General features: G+C 34.2%; 1 protein-coding gene across 2 annotated transcripts; it reads left to right on the top strand.

The window, feature by feature from the left end:
• Positions 1-1,318: 1,318 nt before the first annotated feature.
• LOC132740834 (serine/threonine-protein kinase Pink1, mitochondrial-like) lies at positions 1,319-15,261 on the top strand. 2 transcript variants are annotated; one of them, XM_060728856.1, is made up of 9 exons: positions 1,319-1,816; positions 3,124-3,262; positions 3,655-4,215; positions 4,380-4,530; positions 4,842-5,021; positions 5,832-5,995; positions 6,872-6,999; positions 9,185-9,424; positions 14,897-15,261. In XM_060728856.1, the coding sequence occupies exons 1-9, from the start codon at positions 1,469-1,471 to the stop codon at positions 15,137-15,139; spliced, it is 2,154 nt and encodes a 717-aa protein (XP_060584839.1). In that variant the 5' UTR covers positions 1,319-1,468; the 3' UTR covers positions 15,140-15,261. The 2 variants fall into 2 exon arrangements, with proteins under 2 accessions (XP_060584839.1, XP_060584840.1); XM_060728857.1 differs by having other exon boundaries at positions 3,667-4,215.
• Positions 15,262-21,064: the final 5,803 nt, after the last annotated feature.

Genomic DNA, 21,064 nt, shown 5'->3' on the forward strand with positions numbered 1-21,064 from the left:
CATGAAAAGAATCCAAAATTATATACATGACAAAATTAAGATAATCTAGCTAGATCTAGAACTCTTTTTTCTTTTTTTACATTTGATAAATTAACATATATTATATAATTATATCTTGTATGTGAGTTATTTATTAATTTGTTTGATTAATAATATTTTGAATGGTGATGTACTTTAATTGAACACTGCCTTACATAAAAGTTATGCTCTGGTTATTTTTGTGGGGGGATGGTGCACTGACGCTGAAATTTTATTGGTAAGATTACAGATAAAATATTACAAACCATTTCACATTGTATAATAGCGTTTAAAAACCACATAAATACAATGACAGAAAAGAGTATATTTGAACTAAATATATGAAAAAATTACTATATGTAACAAGATACCCAAAAGACACAACAAACATAATTCCAGGAGACTTAAATTTCTAAAACTTAATTGGACAAAATCATTCTTACTTCCAACACGTATTCAAATTCCCTGAAGTTATTTAATATCAGTTTTTTAGTTTGTTATAGCTAAATGAATAGAATCCAAAAGGTTCTTCCATAGTTCATTCAATTAAAACTATAAATTTGCCTGAAAGGCACGGATACCCCCTGGAATACGTGTTAGGACACCGAATAATATGGGCAGGAAACGATAATATCTCATAAATTGTTTCTACAATAAAAGATGTTTTAAAGTAAGGGAACAGTATCCGTTAAAATAAGTCTTTGAATATTGGCAAGGTCTTAATTAAGAGTGACGGAGAAAACATTCCTCAGGTTGGTCTTCAGTATGGATTATAAAACTGGAAAAACAAAAGTTCAATAGATCTTTTAACAGAAGGCTTTGAATCTAATACGTTTTTCTTTACTATAGATTCATTAATTTGTGGAACAAAAACTATTCATTGAACTACTTTGTATGGGTTTCATGGTTACACGGAATAGAAAAGCAAATGGAAAAATTAGGGTAGTAACACTATATCAAAGGTGTAAATATCTTTATTTCTCCATACTTAAATTTATTAATGTGGTTAAAAAAATATGAAAACAAAGATGAACAGGGAACGACGGGATTCAATAAACCAACCAGACATGCAAATGGCCACCGGCACGGAGTCCAACAGGGCACCAAACAAGGAACGTCAGGGAAATGAAGAAATGTTCTAAAAAGAATAAATTTTACGAATATTTGCACTTAACGCCGCAATCAAATTTTTGAAAACATGTAGGCTGACCAGTGCTTTTATATATTGACATTCCAGATTTAATGTTAACTTTTCGAAAAATAACCTCTTTTCGGGAAAAAAATGGATTTCGTACTTTTCCACCGGAAGTGTGTAATATATATTTTGGAAATTCCCAAAAGAGATATTTACTTTATTGGTTAGTTGTAAAAAACAGCAAAATTGTTGCCCTCTAGGCTCTTAGCGGCAAAAGAGCCCTTTTGGGCTAAAGCTGCAAGACACCAAGGTGAGATGACTTCAAAAGCTTTAATTTCAAACGTCCTAAGGAAGGGTAAACAAGTATTTCAAGGAATTGTCAAAACTCAAACGCAGAAAGCTGGGGTCAAGGTCACTCGAATACCAAAACAAACCCAGACTGTTCAGCAGGTTGTCACATACCAATCCCAGGCTACAAGGAATAAGTTATTCAATGTATGGCAAAAAATCCTACCCAAATACTACTTCAACAGCATTGCAAGTCGGATTGGTCGTCAGGCTGCATGGAGATGTGGAAGAAATGTGCCACTGTTTTCATTTGTTGGTCTTGTAATGGCTCATCATGCAGAAAAAGAGGAAGAGGAGATTCTTGGAAAAATTCAGGTAACATGTACATTCTGCCCAATATAAGTCGAAATATTTTGACATGACAAAACTAAATTCTGAGACATTTATTTTTGTTCTAGGTCAGAATTTCTTGTATATCATACAGAATTATCTACCATATGCACTGGTGCTAAACCCCCCCCCCCCCATGTAAGACAAGTCACACTTTTTATGAATGAATTGAATTCTTATGATGATGTCATTTTACCGTTATGAATGAAGATTGTACATAAGAAAAAAGTGTGTAATGAAAATATCCGTCTTCGTAATTTCTGTTCCCAAAATAATTGACATGTAATATGCAAGAAAAAGAAACAAACACCGGCTGTAAATATAGATGAGAATATTTAGCTTTTCGGGAACTGTTTAGCTGAGACTGGACAGAGCCTCATTACTGCCATAAACAGTTACCATCGAGCCAGATATTCAGGTCTGTACCGGCAGTCAGTGTAAGATCCTTATACTTCCCATTAGAGGGGAGATCACTATATCTAGGTAAAGTCACCATAAAATTACGAAAACTAATATTTCCATGTATATTTTTTTCTCATAGAAGTTTATGAATTGCTTAACTTCTAGCATTCATAACAGAAAAATGACATCATCCTACGACTGCAGATCATTCATAAAAAGAGCATGGAAAGACGTCATTCAACCTGCCTCACACAGGGAGTGTAAGACTATAAGAATCTTACACTGGCTGCCGGTACAGACCGAAATATCTAGCTCGAGGGTAACTGTTTACAGCGGTAACGAGGCTCTGCCAAGTTTCTGCTTAACAGTTACCCGAGAGCTAGATATTCCCGTCTGTACCAACAGCCGGTGTTTGATTCTTTTTCTTGCATATCACATGTCAATTATTTTCGGAACAGGTATTATGAAAACTGATATTCTCATTACGCACTTTTTCTTATAGTAGTGTAAGAACATACAACTTCATTCATAACGGAAAAATGACGTCATCCTAAGAACGCGATTCATTCATAAAAGGCGCGCGTCAATGACGTCATTTAAAAAAAGCGACTTGTCTTACATGGGGGTTGTAAGACAGAGTTTTCTAGCACCGATGTAAACGGTAGATAATCCTGTCTGAGATGCAAGAAAGGTTTTTCTAGCACCTGTGTAAACAGTAGATTATTATGTCAGATATGCAATAATTTTAGTCAACTAAATTACTTTCGGACACAATAAATCACTTTTAAAATTGCTTTAACTTTTTAAGTTAATAAAAATCTATCACTACCAATTGAATCTAGAAAAAATTTTTTTTATCTCTTCTTTCATATATCTTTCTTTTTCAACAGGACTTTGTTAAGGCTACAGACACTGTGAGATCTCCACTACTTGAGAAAATAGGACAGTTGTCACTTGAACAGTTTGAGTTTGGTCAGCTTATAGGTCAAGGTTGCAATGCGGCTGTATACGAAGCACATCTGAAAACAGGTTAGCATCATTTGACGCTCAGAACTGTTTAAATAGTAAACTTTTTCTGCAAAACTGTAGGAATGTGTCAAAAGTTCTGTATAATTTTAACTATAAACTTTTAATACAGTTAAAAAAGAGTTCCATCTTGACATGGACTTTTTGAAAAGGCTTTTTATTTCGTCACTTCTCAGGACTTTTTCAAAATGCTTCTTATTCCGTCACTTCCCAAGACTTTTTAAATTTGTACTTATGTACATTGGTAAAAATACATATTTTTTTTCATTGCATATGTTTGACAGGGGGGATGAGTGATGAATTATTTTTTAAAACTAATTGAGTTTAAGAGTTTTAAATAATATGCTGATTGCATACTGATGAAAAATGATTTCTTGTATTCAACACTTTTTCAGGTTCTCTATCAGATTCTGAAGATAAAGACATTATTGAAGCAGAGGATAATGAATCAAACAACACTAGCTATTCATCTCCAGCAGACATAGAAGAGTCACCAATTGTTCGTGAAGATATCTCTGATGCTGAAGATGATACAAGTGACAGCGGAAGCGACATCACAATCTTATCCCTATCAGATGATGACCTGGATGAATCCGAAAAAGCGCCACTTGAGTTTCTTACAACTGCAGAAGATGACTTTATCGACTTTCCTGATTCTGACAGTGAAATTTCAATTTTGAGTTCTCCTGAAGACGTTTCTGATGTAGAGTATGCTTGTATGGCACCAGGGGATTTTAACGTTACTGAGAGTCTCATAAGTTATCAAGAAGATGAAGAAGAAGATGACAACAATATCGGAATAAAACAGAATTCTGTCAATGATTTGTCCCTGTCCATGTCATGTGCTGAAATAGTGGCTAAATTTATGGGGAAAATGGATGAAGCATCAGACCAAGGGGAAATCTTTGATGGAAATGTACAAGAATATAACTCTCTAGATAGTAGTTTTTCATCAGGTAAGTGTATTTCTCATCTGTGAAGCTGAATAAGTCTTATACTCAAGATAGAAAAAATAGAATTAAAATTGATGTAGAAAAAAAGGAACTTTCATTTATCTTTGCCAAAATTTCATTGTTTTTCAAAAAGAAATTGTAAAAAGTAACTTTATTTATTAATCCAGGTATATGTGGGAAGTTTAACCTTGCTGTTAAGATGATGTTTAACTATGGGGCGGAGTCTAATGCTGATGCCATTATGAGAGAGATGGAAAGGGAGACAATCCCTGCAAGACTGGCCATGTCACATGGACAGATGGAAACATGGCAGAATGGGTATGTATATCCTGATTTTGATAATCGCTTTTGAAATTTTTAGCTTGATTCGAAAAAGCATAAGGCATTTCAGGTTATTTGTTGAAATATGTCATATGGATATTTGTAGATATGTCTGAAATTGTTCCAGTTTTATTTGAGTTAATTGTCTAAATTTAAAAGTATTGTAAAAGTATAAAAAGTAATGTGCACACTGGACAACTTATTAGTTTGAAGCTGATGAGTTACGATTTTGTGGTCACTTGAGCTATTCTATTAAATGTTTTTGCTTCAATGGTATAGATATAAATAGATTTATTATGTTACTTCAGGCACAAAGTTCGGAAGAAAAGGCTTCCACCACATCCAAACATAGTGGAGATGTGGGGCGTGTTTGTTGACCCAGTGCCACACCTCCCTGACAGTCTTCTCAACTACCCAGCTGCCCTGCCAGCACGTATTAACCCACACGGCATTGGACGTAATATGACACTGTTTCTTGTCATGAAAAAGTAGGTAATTTCATACAGTATGGGGAATTAACAATTCTATTTTGATTAGATATTAACATTAGTTTGATTTTTCTTTATTTTCCTTTTCACTGGAACCAACTAGTATATGATGATGTCTTATAAGGAAACATGATTTTGACATAAGTAGGTGCCAAGCAGATAGTACCTTGGTTGGTTAACGGATTGACTGATCTGTTCACCTACAACTTACTCTTGGGCAAATTTTTTATTTTTCCATATGACTATTGTGCCATAGTTTTGAAGACTTCTGTTGAAAATGTGTCAGAGTTAAATCATATACCCATACAAGCAGTTTAAGCACAATGCGTTTGAAGTACAGGTATTAGTTACCCACACTAGATACACCACACTAGATACACCACATTAGGTACACCACATTAGATACACCACACTCGAGTTACCACACTGTCTGTAGGGAATAAAAACAGAGCATGCTTATTGAGTGGCTCATCTTGTCTGGGATTTACTTATTGTGACAACAGAGAAAGGGATAATGATAGAAAAGTAAGTCATATTCAGATGCTCGTGCATTGGTTACTTTTTATCTAGAGTTTCATATTGTGACGACAGGGAACATGTTTTTATTTTTGCCTATGATACAAAAGAGAAAGAATATCGGAACTCTCTGCAAGCTGATTTGTTATCATGGTTGGAGGGGATATAGCTATGTACAGTCAGATAGCTTGGTGTTTCGATGCTCTTTCTGCTACTGAAAGCATTTGGCGTCCATGCTAGACCATTTATTTGCTGTTATAATATTTGATAACAGATTTATTGTTTTACTTGTAGGTACCAGAATACTCTAGGGGAGTATCTTTCGACATTCAATCCCAGTTTACACGAGAGGTTGATATTATTGGCTCAACTTTTAGAAGCTGTTTGTCACATGAGAAGGCACGGTATAGCTCACAGGGACCTGAAAATGGATAATATCTTCCTTGACACTTCTACAGGTAAGTCTGATACATAATTCACAGGGATCTGAAAAATAAATCTGTATTTATTAAAACTTTACCCTGCGGAATTTGTGTAAGAAAATTTCTTTTCTTTGAATTTTATTTCCTCAGTTTAGGGAGATTTCGGTATCAGAATGAATAAAATCTATCCGCCAGTAAGAAAGAATTCGGAAGTGCAAACTGCATTTAGCAGTGGCATGTTGTGGCAGCAAACATTGATAAGAGATCATGTATTTATCTAAGGCAGTAGTTATCATGTAAGAAGGGCCAATGATGGAGAAATCCTAGCAAGTTAACTTATAAAAAAAAATTACATCCACCAGTGTGAGTGCTTCTATCTGAAATAATGCTCAGAGAGAGACATCTTGGGTCTGCCTCCACAAGTGCAAGTGTATTAGTCCTTTAGAAATTCTGCTTTATAATTATTTCTTAGTATGTTGCATTTTGAAATTATGTCTCATAAAAAAAGTTTCTTTGTGCAAAACAAAATTTATTTGCTTTTGACTGTTTTCTGTTGACACTTGTATTAATGCGAGATTATGCCCATCCAAGTGTAAATGGTGAGTGCATAGGTAAAAGTCAAAATAATTGTGGCGTTTGTACAATTTTATATTTTACTATAGAAAAGTAATCAATAATCCATGTGTCACATTGACTTTTCTTAAAATATTGTTCAGAATATATTGGTTACATTCAGTTCTCAAAAATATTGGGGCAGTTGTCTTTTATGATTTAGATAGTTCTTATATTTTATTCAATAGTTTGTAAATGACCAATAATTTACAAAAGTCATTCTTGAAATATATTACTAATTCAGCTCAACAGCAAAAAAAGGAGCATAATGTCAATTAAAAAGCAATTGTATTATTGTAGCTGGCACACCACAGTTAGTTGTAGGAGATTTTGGATGTTGTTTGGCAGATGATCGTCATGGTCTACAGATTCCATACCCTACAGAACATATGGACAGGGGAGGTAACACCGCACTCATGGCACCAGAGGTTAGTACCATATTGATCTTAATAAATGAGCCACGCCATGACAAAACCAACAAAGTGCTTCTGTGACCAGCATGAATCCAGACCAGCCTGCGCATCCGCGCAGTTTGATCAGGATCCATGCTGTTTGCCATCAGTTTCTCTACTTGTAATAGGGTTTGTAAGCAAACAGCATGGACCCTGATTAGACTGTGTCGATGCGCAAGCTGGTCTGGATCCATGTTGGTCGCAAAAGCACTATGTCGGTTTTGTCATGGCATGACTCAAATGTCATCTGCCATAAAATATTGGCCAGTACATGCCATGTACAGAAACTAGTGCTGTGTGTGTTAAATTGAAGTTCTGGGGCCTGGCAGCAAAAACCTGCACTAAAAACATGGCACTTAAAACCTAGCACAAACTATTATGAGTAGATTGTAGGTTGTTATATGAGGCACAGGGAAGAACTTGATCTTGTAGTGTGGGCATGTGTTAAAAGTTTATGTTATTTTGCCAATCAGTACTGTAATGTCCATGAAGATTTTCTGACAAAAAAAAAGCTTACATACCTCATTTATTATACAAATGTAGTAAGTTGTAAGTAAAAAAAAATATAAGATCTTAATATAAGTTGATTGAAACATAATAACCCCAGCATGTTTAAAGTAATGCATACTATTCATTTCTGAGAAAAAACATTTCACATTTATTTAAAAAAAAAATTTAAAACAACATTACTGCTCCACATGTATAAATAGAGGGATAATCTTGTTGCATTCTTTGACAATCCTCTCAATTTAATACTAAATAGGCTTTGCTCTATCAAGAGGCCATCTGGAAAAAAAAATAGATAAAAAATGGAATGTTTATTAAACTAAGAGATTATTTCATTATTTTCAAATTACTCTTAAAGGGTATAAATCAACACCTTTATGAAATATTTTAATAGAATTTATCAACAGTAAAATTAAATTGGTTCCATTATTATATGGTTGGTTCCTGAAAAAGTTATAACATAGAATGCCTTTGTTATTTAATACACATGAATAATTTACGTAAATAGAATAAAATGTTTCTTAACAAAATATTATTTTGCTATTTTAAGTAGGGTTTTATCCATTTAGCAATGCTTTTGTGCATGCGCCATTCGCTTTTAAGGCAATGAATTACCATATTTATTTCATACAAGCATTTTGGAAGCATACTTTTTGTGTTGTCTTGAAAAGGCTACATAGGGGTTACTTTTGTCGGCGGCGGCGTTGTCGGCGGCGTTCCCTAAAGCTTGTCCGGAGCATAACTCAGTCACTATAAGTCTGATTGACTTCAAACTTGGTATGCATGCTTCTTTCAATAACTCAAAGTGCAGTGCACAAGGACCGGTACTCTGCAGTTCTTAATTTTTGAGTTATTGCCCTTTGTTAATTTTCATAATTTAATTTTGTCCGGGCCATTTCTCTTCAACTAAAAAAGCTATGGACTTGAATCTTCATAGGATGATAGATCTCATTAAGAAGAAGTGCAGTGCACAAGATCCAGTACTCTGCACTAATTTTTGAGTTATTGCCCTTTGTTAATTTTCAAACTTTATTTTTGTCCAGGCCATTTCTCCTAAAGTATAAAAGCTATGGACTTGAATCTTCATAGGATGAAAGATCTCATTAAGAAGAAGTGCAGTGCATAAGAACTGATACTCTGCATTTCTTATTTTTTGAGTTATTGGCCTTTGTTGATTTTCTTACTTTATTTTTGTCCTGGTCATTTCTCCTCAAGTATGAAAGCTATGGACATGAAACTTCATAGGATGATAGATCTCATTAAGAAAAAGTGCAGTGTACAAGAACCGGTACTCTGCACTTCTTATTTGTGAGTTTTTACCCTTTATTAATTTTCATACTTTATTTTTGTCCAGGCTATTTCTCATAAATTAAAAAAGATAAAAAGACTTGAAACTTCATAGAATGATAGATCTTATTGATAAGAAGTGCAGTGCACAGAAACTGCTGCTCTGCACTTATTATTTGTTGAGTTATTGCCCTTTGTTAGTTTTGATATTTCATTTTTATCCTGGCCATTTCTCCTAAACTATATTGTTTACAAGGCGACACATCCGACTCGCGGAGTTCTAGTTTAAAATTCAAACAATAATTTTTGCATCAGATATATAGCTTTATACACTTTAAGTGCAGCAAATGTTCCTTTTATTTTACAGATTTCGACCGCAGAACCTGGTATGTTTTCATACCTGGATTACAGTAAATCAGACCTCTGGGCAACTGGGGCTTTGGCTTATGAAATTCTAGGGGCAGACAACCCATTTTACACCCATGCAAACAAAGGGAGGTTAGACAGTAGAACATACTCAAAGGAAGAGTTACCTCTCTTACCAGATGATGTTCCAGAGGTGGTAAAACAACTTGTGTCTTTGATGTTAGATAGAAAAGCAAGCCAGGTAAATGATGTTTTAAAAAAATAGGTTAATTTCAGCTTTCAGTACATCAGATTTCTATTACATTAAATATAGGGAAAATGTAGGCTTTTTCTCGGTTGACAAAATCATTGAAAATTCCCACTTACATATTGAAAAGCATTGAAAATTCCCAGAAAACTTATTTTTTCTTCCAGCATGTTAATTTTTTAAGTTTAAAATTATGTTTTTTTATCAGTTTGGCTGTAAGTTAAAGATCCTGTATGTTGTAATCAAGGTTGTTACCACACTTATGTGAAATTTCATATATGTATATAATTATGCTTCTAAAACAATTTTCAAACATCGAAGAATATGTAAAATATGTACTGCAAATTAAACATCATTAAAATATAGGCATTCATTTGTTATTGAAAAATTTGATTTAGACTTAATGGAATATAAATTTCTAATTACCTCCCTTTATTAACATGAAATGTAAATTCGGTAATATCTTTGCAAATAATGCTTTTTGGAACTTACAATATTGATAAATCTTCATTTGAGCATAATATTTATGATATAAAACCATAAAAAAATTGAGTTACATGATCTTCAAGTCTGCCAGCTTAGCTCATTAGAGATAATCCAGGGACTGCTAGTTCAATTCTCAGGGTGTGACAATAAATATCTCATGTTTATTCTAACTGTAAATGTTTTCCGTTAAAATAGTCAAGAATGCGCAGATTTCAACACTTTTCTTTATTCTCATTCATGGAATAATATATCAATGTGATACAACAATGCAATTCTCTGAAAATAATAAATAAACAAACTAAATACTGATTACAAACGATTATACAAATAAATGAATAAATTGTCTAAAATTAATTGAATGATTATACGAATCATAATATTTACGATGAATCACTTTTAGCAATATAGATTAAATCTAGTTAAATATATTGTTATTGTGTAATTTCCGCACAATTAGATTGATGGTTGGTAGGTAATTTGAATATCACAGCAAAATATTGTAAAGTTTCATCTATTTCAAACAATATTGAAGAAGGCGTTACTATTTAAAATTCATACTAGGTTAATAACGTTGTTAACCGTTATATGGCAGTCTAACGTTAGTGATGTGGAAGAAGCAGTCAGAGTGAGAACGAAACACGATCGAAGCAATTTAAGGCAGGTTGCCGCCCAAGGCAAAAAACATAGCAAGGTACGCTTAATGGAGTCACGTTAACATAATAGGGAAACAAAATCAGACGTTACGTTTGGCGGAAATAGTGAAGCTATGTTAAATTGAAAGAGTCAAACAATGTTTTTAATAGTAAATACTATCAAAAAAATCAAACTATGAAAATTATGTGATTATAATAAATAAATTAACAATTAAGAACTATAATTCTTACACTCCCCACCATGAAACGTTACGATTTCATCTTATACAAACAATAGCTTATTGTAATGTATACCTTTACTTAAATAGAACATTCTAGTAGGCAAAGTTTAGTTATTGGTCTTAAAAATTGTGACATACTAGTTTTGACCACACAGCTTCGTGTATGCCCGTCTCGACCCACATTTATAGATTCAAACGCTGCCAACGGCCACTGCCCCCTTGGTATGTTTTCCTGAGCCACGAGTACAATATCGCCCTCACGGATATCTCTTTGTGGTCTCAGCCATTTTCCTGTCGAGATTGTAGGGTAGGTATATATTCCTGAATCCATCGTTTCCAGAATATATCAGCAAGATACTGAGCCTGTCTCCACCTTCTCTTTGCATATGTATCTTTTTTTCTAAAAATGCCACGTGGAATACATGTATTGGACTTTAGTAATAAAATCATGCTTGGAGTTAAAACTGGAAGGTATTTTGGGTCATCGCTTATTCGGGTAATGGGTCTATCATTAAGTATTTTTTCAACCTCTGTTATAACAGTAAGAAGTTGTTCATCTGTTAGAAGCTGCTCTTTGACTAACGATCTCAAAATTGCACGTGTTGATCGAATCATCCGTTCCCATATACCGTCCATGTGACTAGCTGATGGAGGGTTAAAGTTCCATTCGATTTCCCGCTGCAACATGAATTGTCCAATTTCGGATTGATTCCACTCTCGTAAGGAACTTGCGCAAATTCACAATCTCCACTTACTAGATTGGTTCCGTTGTCACTATATACCTTTTCCGGTAGACCTCTCCGGCTAATAATCGTTGCAATGCGGCGATAAACGAATCTGTACTCAAACTATGAGTAACTTCTAAATGGACGGCCCTTGATGTTAAAACAAGAAAAAATACATCCATATCTCTTTACTTCAACATCATCTTCACTCACTTCCGGGATAAAATTACCTGAATACTTAGGCCAGTGTTCCCTACCTTTACTAAGAAATGTTGGTCCATGTAACCAAACATTTAATTTGTCTGTTTCAGAAGCGTTATGCACATTTGTTACTGGATGATGCGGCGTATACCAAACACGCGTTTTCTCTGGTACCATGTAATCTACATCCGATGAATAGCCATTTGCAATGTAACCATTTACCAGTAGTTCTGTACATATCAATGCAAATTATTGTCACTTGACAACTTGCGCTTCAACTGCTGTAATCTGGCTTGAGCAAGCGGTATATTATTTACGAATGACGAATTTCCATCACGCCAAGGGAGGCCAATCTTGTAATGACATCCTCACAAGTTAAAGTTGATTCCATGGATTTCATAGCATTTTTATCTTCTACAGACATGCAACTCTTCACTTGTTGTGATTTATCATTAAAGTCAGTTGTCCACAAACGCTCAATTTGTTGCTGTAACAACATGTCACGTGACTCAAAGAAATTTATGTTAATATCGTTGGATTCTTGCGTAGTTGGAACTGGACCGCGTATAGCCCATCCAAGACGAGTGCGTATCGCATACGGTTACATATTTTTGGTTTTCTACACTTGTTTGTAAAATGTTTACCTTTTAAACAATTGTAACACAATTTAAGTGATCTTACCAGTTTATAACGCTCATTGAGACTCATTGACTTGAACTTGTTACACAGTGATAACTCTGCACAGTTACCTGAACAACAAATGCATTTACTACTTTCATGACCGTTTTCTTCAGTATGTGTATTTAGAGTAGTAACCTTTGGTCTATCATTACTGTAATATTTGCCAGAACTGTTTCTGGTTTCTTTCTTGATAAAATCATTGTTTTTACAAAGATCATAGCTATACATGGAGTTAGCGATACGTGATTTTTCGTCTACAAATTTAGACAAATCTGAAAAGCGCGGCACTCTACCTGACTCATTTATATAATGTGCTACTTCTACCCATTTTACTCTTATATGTGTTGGGAGCCGCCTAACAATGCATCTTTAAATTTTCTGTATTATCAATATCAGAGGAAAATCCTAACTGAGAGAAAGTGTGATTTCACATTTTCTGCATCTCTAAAGATAATTTAGATAGCCCTTCAACATCGGACGCTTTAATTTGAGCACCATTTACCAAGTTATCAATGTAAGACCTTGCAATTAAATGTGGTGTGCAAATCTAGACAATAATATAGACCTAGCACGTTTATAACACTTCTTCCGATTCTAACAAAACACAATCTTCTATACTAGATTTTGCCTTACCTGTACAATACTGAATGAGATAACTTAGCTTTAAGTTATTGTCACTTTATTCTGCTTTCAATGTTTGTTTCAAAGTTTTTGATAAATTTGCAGTATCCTTCAGGCTTCCCATCAAATGTCAATAGTTCTGGCTTTCGGTAAGTTGAATACCTTCATGGAGTGCTGACGCCAATCTTTGAATGATTTGTCAATGTTCGATGTTCACTGTCAATTCCGGTAAACACGATCTGTTGCATTTCCGGTCTGGGCTTATCAAAGTTATATTTCTCACAGAATCTGTACGGTTGGTTCAACGCCCTGAATATGATCAATCATATTATTTTGTACGTCAGGCTGAGCATTTTGATTTTAGATATGACCCCAGTTTCTTCCTGTGTTGTTTCTAACCACACATTTCTTCTATCTCTGCTTCTTCTAATTCCGACTGCTGATCTAACAACTGTTGTTTCATTTCAAGATCCCGGCGAGCTCGTTCAAGTTCTTGTTTCTTTTTAAGTTGTTTTAATTTGTGTTCTGCTACTAAACGCTTTGCTTTAGCACTTTGTAATTTCCGGCGCGACGAGACTGAAGTACGTGAACTTCCATGGCTGACATTTGACTCTGCGTCATTTTCTACAGGAATATTTTCTCCATCATGCGGTCCAAAAGCTCCGCGATCCACTGAGAAAATCTTTCCCTGAATTTTCAAAGTTCTTTAAACAGCTCTCAAAGTTCGCTTCCAAGTCTGCAACAACTTCCGGTTGCGCGCACAAATCTAAACATTGTAAATGCACTGATTTGAAATGTTCAAAGCGTTCACATAATTTATTGTTCAGTAGTTTTACCTCTTCTATATTATTGTAGGACATCATGCTCTTTTCAAGTTCATTGTATAGTTTCGTCAGTTGAGCGCCATTTGCACTTCTTGATCTCTTCAAAACTGACAAACTCCTGATTACAAGTTTCCGCACTATTTGTTGACGGCATTTTCGTCACAGTAAAATCGAGAATTGTAAAATCGAGAATTGTAAATGTTTTCCGTTTAAAATAGTCAAGAATGCGCAGATTTCAACACTTTTCTTTTATTCTCATATCATGGAAATTATATCAATGTGATACAACAATGCGATTCTTCTGAAAATAATAAATAAACAAACTAAATACTGATTACAACGCATTTAAAATAAAATACAATAAATTGTCTAAAATAATAATGCTTATACAATCATAAATATACGATATCACCTTTACAATTATAGACTTAAAATTATTTAAATAATATTGTTATTTTATATTTCCGCAAATAATTCCGTTTATTAATTTAATTCACAGCAAATATTGTAAAAGTTCATCATCATTTAAACAATATTGAATTTACTACTAAATTTCATACATAGTTAATAACTTGCTTACCGATTATGATCTATCCTTTCCATGGAAAACATCAATAAACAAAACACATCACAACAATTTTAAGCACTTCCGCCCAAGGCAAAACAACATATCAAAAGTAACGAGTTAATGACGGTCACCGTAAAACAATTTAATGACGTTCTCTTACGGGAAACCACAATAAGACGTTTACGTTTGAGCTGGAAATAGTGAAGCTTTATGTTAAATATTGAAAGAGTCAAACAATGTTTTTAATAGTTAAATTACTATGCAAAAAAATCCAAACTATGAAAATTATGTGATTATAATAAATAAATTAACAATTAAGAACTATAATTCTTACACTAACAGTTACTTGTCTCACACCTTGTGGGATTACTACTTGGTTGCATAGAAAATGGTAAATCATGGTAAGTTAGCCAGGAAAGCCGATTATATGGATAGACTGCTGAAATATTATAAATGCTAGTTGTTGGTTTTTTTTCTCTTCTACAGAGACCTACAGCTAGATTTGCAGCTGATGTTCTGCATGTGTTTTTGTGGAGTCCCTCTGATTGGCTGTCACCTAGCAACACATTATCAAGGTCGCAGGTCAACTGGTGGCTTATTTCCATGGCAACAGAAGTGCTTCTTGGTGCAAAATCAGCTGAACGTGATTTGAAAAGAAGTTTTTTGGAAAATATAAATATGAACAGACTAAGTGATGTTTTTTACTTTCTTGGAGCAAAAATTGAATAATTATGATTATGAAATTAAAAAAAAAACTGAATAGAAAATGCTGTACTGTGACAGATAACATTATGCAATGATTCAGATTTGTTTTTGTTTTGTTTTTGTTTTTTGTTTTTTTTTATAATGAGATGATTTAAATATCTTTCATAGGGTTTCCTCTATACTGTCTACATAATGATTTTTTCCAGATTTGATTTTGAATTCGTAATTTAATTTTATACCGCTTTTTGTGCAAGCTAAAGTTCTATTATACATGATCAGTTCTTATTGATTAATTTTTTAATTCTACTATGCTTTATTGCACATGAAACTTAGTTTTTGGATAGGCAAGTTAAATGTTTATTTTGTTTGTTTCTGATTTTTACACAAATTTGATAAATAAAAAGTGCTTTCAGAGTTTGTTGAACGGTTTTCTGTTGTTTCATTTGTCTGAACTTTGTCCGAAGAGTGACATATTATATTAATAATATGGCGTTTTACATCCGTTTGTATGTCCGTCTGTCTGTGCTTGCACTTATATAGGTAGGTAGCTATATGAAAACTGTACTTTTATATGCCAGCAAGAATTTTTGGCATATTATGTTATACCCTCTGGCGTCAGTCCGTCCGTCTCCGTCCGTACGTCACTTAGCATTTGGTTTCCGGAGCATAACTTAACTTCCATTTGGCCCACAATATTCAAACTTCATAGGATGATTGTCTATATTGAGTAGAAGGCCCCTATTAATTTTTGGGTCACAAGGTCGAAGCTCAAGGTCACTTACCTTAAAACTGAAAAAGGTTTTTGCTCAATAGCTCGAGTGTTAATCAACCTACAGCATGTTCAATTTTAAAGGATGAACAGCCATGTCCAATACATGACCCCTATTGATTTTAGGGTCAAAGGTCAGGGTCACAATGACCTTAACACTAAAAAATTGTGTTTCCGGAGCATAACTTCTGTTCCATTTGGCCCACAATATTCAAACTTCATAAGATGATTGCCTATATTGAATAAAAGATCTATATTTAGGGTCACAAGGTCATAGGTCAGTAACAAATGACCTTTATATTTCCTTTTCGTGCATATAATGCTCCGCCTAGCGGTGCTCTTGTTCTTTGATGCAACTCATATTGTAAGTTCTTCCTTGTTGTCTCTTATAAATTACTGGCTTCTGCAGAATAACTTAAATATATTATTGTTTATATTGGGCATGCAAGAATGCCGTATGTTTGTTCATTACTGGACAGAAACGTCTGCTATTTGATTAAATGAAGCAAGCCAACGGAATCTCAGTGGTACTTCTACAATGCCTGATGTGTCTATTCTAAGCCATGTAAGGTCACCAGAAGTATTCCTTAGAAAATCATCATATGCCATTTTCAGTGCCATTGTCACTTCAAAACAAATAAAAAATATGTCCCTCTATTGTGCACTTCTCACATGAAAAGTATTCAAAGCTGTGACATGGACTGAGCCAAAAGCAATGAAGGACTAGTGATTCAAAATTATATAATCAGATGTTGTAAATAGCACCTGCATAATGTTTGTTCACTAACTATACCAAATCAACCGCCCAATTAGAGCAATTCGCCTTGATACAGGTGACATGCTGACTTTACGCCATTGCTCGGTACGTATTCGATTGTACGTGCTCATCGTCACTGGACTAGCCTAGATTAGAACAAAGACCTATATCAGACGAGTCTAGGTTCAACCATAGTCAAACTGATGGTCGCCATCGCGGTAACTTTCGTTAAAGCGAACACTTTGCCCCTGTAAGTGTTATTCGGAGGTGTCTATAGCGGGCGGTCAAAATGCCCACATCAATACAAAAGCAAAGCCAATGAGCTAATTTTATATGTCTTTGGGAAAACATAGACAATCCAGTTACAAAAATTGCACAGCATATTCTAATAATTTGAAGACCTTGTAAAGTTTGTACATTCTACGGAAATCGTGTCACTGCGTTGTTACTGGGTCTTTAAAAATAGAACTACTCTAGTTCACGGTGCATATCCATATCGGTACCCTCTTTGCGAAATCTGCTCAAACGGTACCCTCTCTGAACATGCACAGGTCATTCTCTGCTAAAAACAAACCAGCGATAGATACCAAGCTAGTAAAATTTCATTGTAATAAGGAAAGGAGGTATGTCACGTAGAGAAGATGTGTTCCACGGAACACTAGGATGTTTTATTTATGTGCTGATCTGTCATGTGCCCGATTTTCAAGTACTGCAACTTCACAATAAGCTACAAAAAATCGACTAGTCTTGCTTCGCCCATCACCTCGACATATTTTTCGGGCTGAAATGAACCTGTGACTTGATTATATATGCATCATACATATTTAATATGTTCATATACATATCATCTTCGGACAAATGGCAGTATAATGTCAAAAATAAATGTAAAATTCATAAAAACACCCTACTTTCGGTTTTGCAGCCGAAAGTAGGGTGTTTTTATGAATTTTACATTTATTTTTGACATTATACTGCCATTTGTCCGAAGATGATATGTATATGAACATATTAAATATGTATGATGCATATATAATCAAGCCACAGGTTCATTTCAGCCCGAAAAATATGTCGAGGTGATGGGCGAAGCAAGACTAGTCGATTTTTTGTAGCTTATTGTGAAGTTGCAGTACATGAAAATCGGGCACATGACAAATCAGCACATAAATAAAACATCCTAGTGGTTCCGTGGTATACATCTTTTCTACGTGACATACCTCCTTTCCTTATTACAATGAAATTTAACTGGATTGGTATCTATCGCTGGTTTGTTTTTAGCAGAGAATGACCTGTGCATGTTCAGAGAGGGTACCGTTTGAGCAGATTTCGCAAAGAGGGTACCGATATGGATATGCACCGTGTAGTTATTAACCGCAATTTGAAGGTGGATTCATGCGGGCGTTTTTTAATATATTTTATTTTTGTAAAATGTCTGTAAAGATAGAATCCTCAATGACTGCAAGTGAAATGACATGGCCCTGTCATGTAACATTATGTTTTCGCCTTTGGCATTGCGATGTCGCCGCACAGCAACACGACGATGCGATTTAATATTGGCGGGAATAGTTTTTACTCTAATATAAACTGATCTATTCAATGCAAAGTCATTTGAATCAAATACATTCGATTCAATATATCACATGTTTCTTTTGCTGTTGGCAATGTTGAGATCTGTTTATGGGAATACTTTCCTAGTGTATAAATCTCCACACGGCTCTAATCTGTCCAATTCGAATTATCAGATGAGTGAATTTCACTACCGTTAATTTTCATGGTTCAGTCTATTATTATTTTTAGGGTGGTGTCGAACGTATAGAGGTAATAATAATAATAATAATAATAATTTTATTCGGTAAAAGTGTACATGACATGGCAATGACATAATGATGCATAATGATACAATACATATAACAATAATCAAAATATTAAAGAGACTAGAAATATCACATGACATAAGTATACGACAAAATATAAATATATGAGCCATGAAGTGCCCACCAATACCAGGGACAACACAAAAAAGAGGAAAGGATTCCTCTTATTTCCATTGTGGTCCCTGACATTGGAGGCATGACACAGAAAGTCATGTTAATTTGTATGAAATTGAAATAAGTTCTTTTACTGATAAGGCTTAAATTGCAATAATTTAGTTGAGATCACAATATATCACAGTCCAAGTTTGTATCACATTAAAATCACAGTTCAAGTTTGTATCACATCAATAAATCATGAAATAGTGCATCACAGAAATTGTCGGTCAAACTGAAAAAATTTAATCAAAATATAATAAAACGTTAAATGTAAGATACTTTTTTAAGCGAGGTGAAAAGGTACGATACGGAGTAATAGGGAATTTTAGCATGTTGACACCCATCAGCGCGGATATATTTTATAAAATTGCTAGAGTCATTTACTATCAAATCGCAAATTTTACGTGGATCAAGTGGGGCTCAGACCTACACGTATTATCTCGAAACAATGGTGAAAAGGATATTGAAGGTAAATTGACTGGAATTGATTTTTTGTGTCGATGTAGAAAATATGATAAGATCAGAGCTCATATTGTGAATGTAAGTTCTCCTTGCAACTTACTTAAATACTTATTAAAGCATGGCATAGCAAATGCTTTTGTGCAAAGATATTTATTGACGACTTGTTGTCCAAAAATCAATATGCACGATGGGTTTTGGTACGATAAGATAACTGTACGCTGCAAAAGGTTAGAAAAATTTGACAGTTGTAATTATTACTTAAAACCGTTATCAATCTTCTTTAATTTATCTTTAATAGGATCATGCTGAACAGTTCCGGTGTTCTCACCGTTTCTTCTTGTGGCTGACGTCATGTACCTTGCTTATACTTAAAAATACTCAAATAATTTGTCACCTTTATTTCAAGATATAACTTCCCTTTGATGTTAAAAGCTTGTTATAAGATTTTTATTCACCCTGTAGATTTTCTGTTCTGTTTTTTCACATCTAAAGTAAATGACTTCAATTTGTATGCAGTTTATCGAAAATGCAAAACAGAATTTTCATTTAATTCCCATTGTCTGAAACTTGAACATTTTCTTTGCATTGAATAGGTAAACTTTTTATCATAACTGAATTATTATCATTCTTCACTTAAATGTTTTATTCCAATAAAATGTTTCTGAATCCATGAACTTAAGAAAGGAGTTCTGAAGCAGTTAACCTTGCGTTACAAGGTTGCAGAAAGACAGATTTTGCCGTTGTTAGTTTTAGGATAAAACCAAGGACGTGCAAAAGAAAGAATTTAATAGTTTTAATAATTTCATTTTCGATTTGAACAAACATCCAAGGCAATAGTGAACTTAAGGTATTACGACCCTAATGGGCACTATAAGGAACTATATTGATAATCAGTTCGGTTAAATAAAAAATATATTGGCCAGTTTACATATCGCGTTGGAAATCCTGTCAGATATCCGCTATTTATTGCACTATTCTGCGTTACTTATCGCACGAATCGTGCATTATTTTCACATTCCGGCGTTACTGGATATACACGGTGGATATGGTGAAAATAATGAACAATTACATATAGCATATGCGTATGGTTATGTAACACCTCAAAATATTATATAGCACTCCAAAATATTATATAGCACTCCAAAATATTTTAATATTATATAGCACTCCAAAATATTATATAGCACTCGAAAATAGACACATTTAAACTTTAGCGTTAAAAACCTGTGTAATAATTCCATACTATATAAATGAAAAATATCGCATTTTCCGGCGTTACCGCGAAGCACTAATCACGTACATCGGCGTTACCTCATAAAAACGACTTGAATCACATTTTATCAGTTTATTTTCAATTTTCTACATCACAAGAAATAAGGTTTATGTCACTTGCCTATCGAAAATCGAAATTATACAGAATAATATGCATTGTTGTACTTATAAGAGCCGACAAAAAGCCAACATCTCGCTCAAAACGGTGGTCAAGCCATGAATGATCTTGAAAAGTAAACACTTTCGTGGAACTTCGCTGCCGTATGCGGCTATTCCTTTTTTCAGTTCGGTTAAATAAAAAAACACATTGGCCAGTTTACTTACCGAGTTGGAAATCCTGTCAGGTGTCCGCCATTTATTGCACAATTCTGCGTTACTTATTGCACGAATCGTGCGTTATTTTCACATTCCGGCGTTACTGGATAGACACGGTGATATCGGTAACTAATTGCTAATGCCCAGAGAACAGACATCAGTCGTTCATGCATTACACTCATCATAAGGTTGCGAACAGTTAGTTTATCGAACCAATTATCATGCGTACAGTAAGAAATACGATATATGTGAATAATTCTCTTTATTTTATAGTTTTGCTTTTTTAGTTAACACGTTAATTCGTGCTATTACTAATCAAGTATCTGTTTCAATATATTTGTTATTGT

The sequence above is a fragment of the Ruditapes philippinarum genome, unplaced genomic scaffold (assembly GCF_026571515.1).
Source record: "Ruditapes philippinarum isolate M1 unplaced genomic scaffold, ASM2657151v2 ctg7603_1_1_1_1, whole genome shotgun sequence".
Taxonomy (NCBI): domain Eukaryota; kingdom Metazoa; phylum Mollusca; class Bivalvia; order Venerida; family Veneridae; genus Ruditapes; species Ruditapes philippinarum.

Excerpts from the sequence above, each read along its gene's own strand:
- LOC132740834 (XM_060728856.1), top strand. The coding sequence starts at position 1,469 with ATGACTTCAAAAGCTTTAATTTCAAACGTCCTAAGGAAGGGTAAACAA. Across the intron at positions 3,263-3,654 it reads CGAAGCACATCTGAAAACAG|GTTCTCTATCAGATTCTGAA; the intron begins GTTAGCATCATT and ends ACACTTTTTCAG. Across the intron at positions 9,425-14,896 it reads TAGATAGAAAAGCAAGCCAG|AGACCTACAGCTAGATTTGC; the intron begins GTAAATGATGTT and ends TCTCTTCTACAG.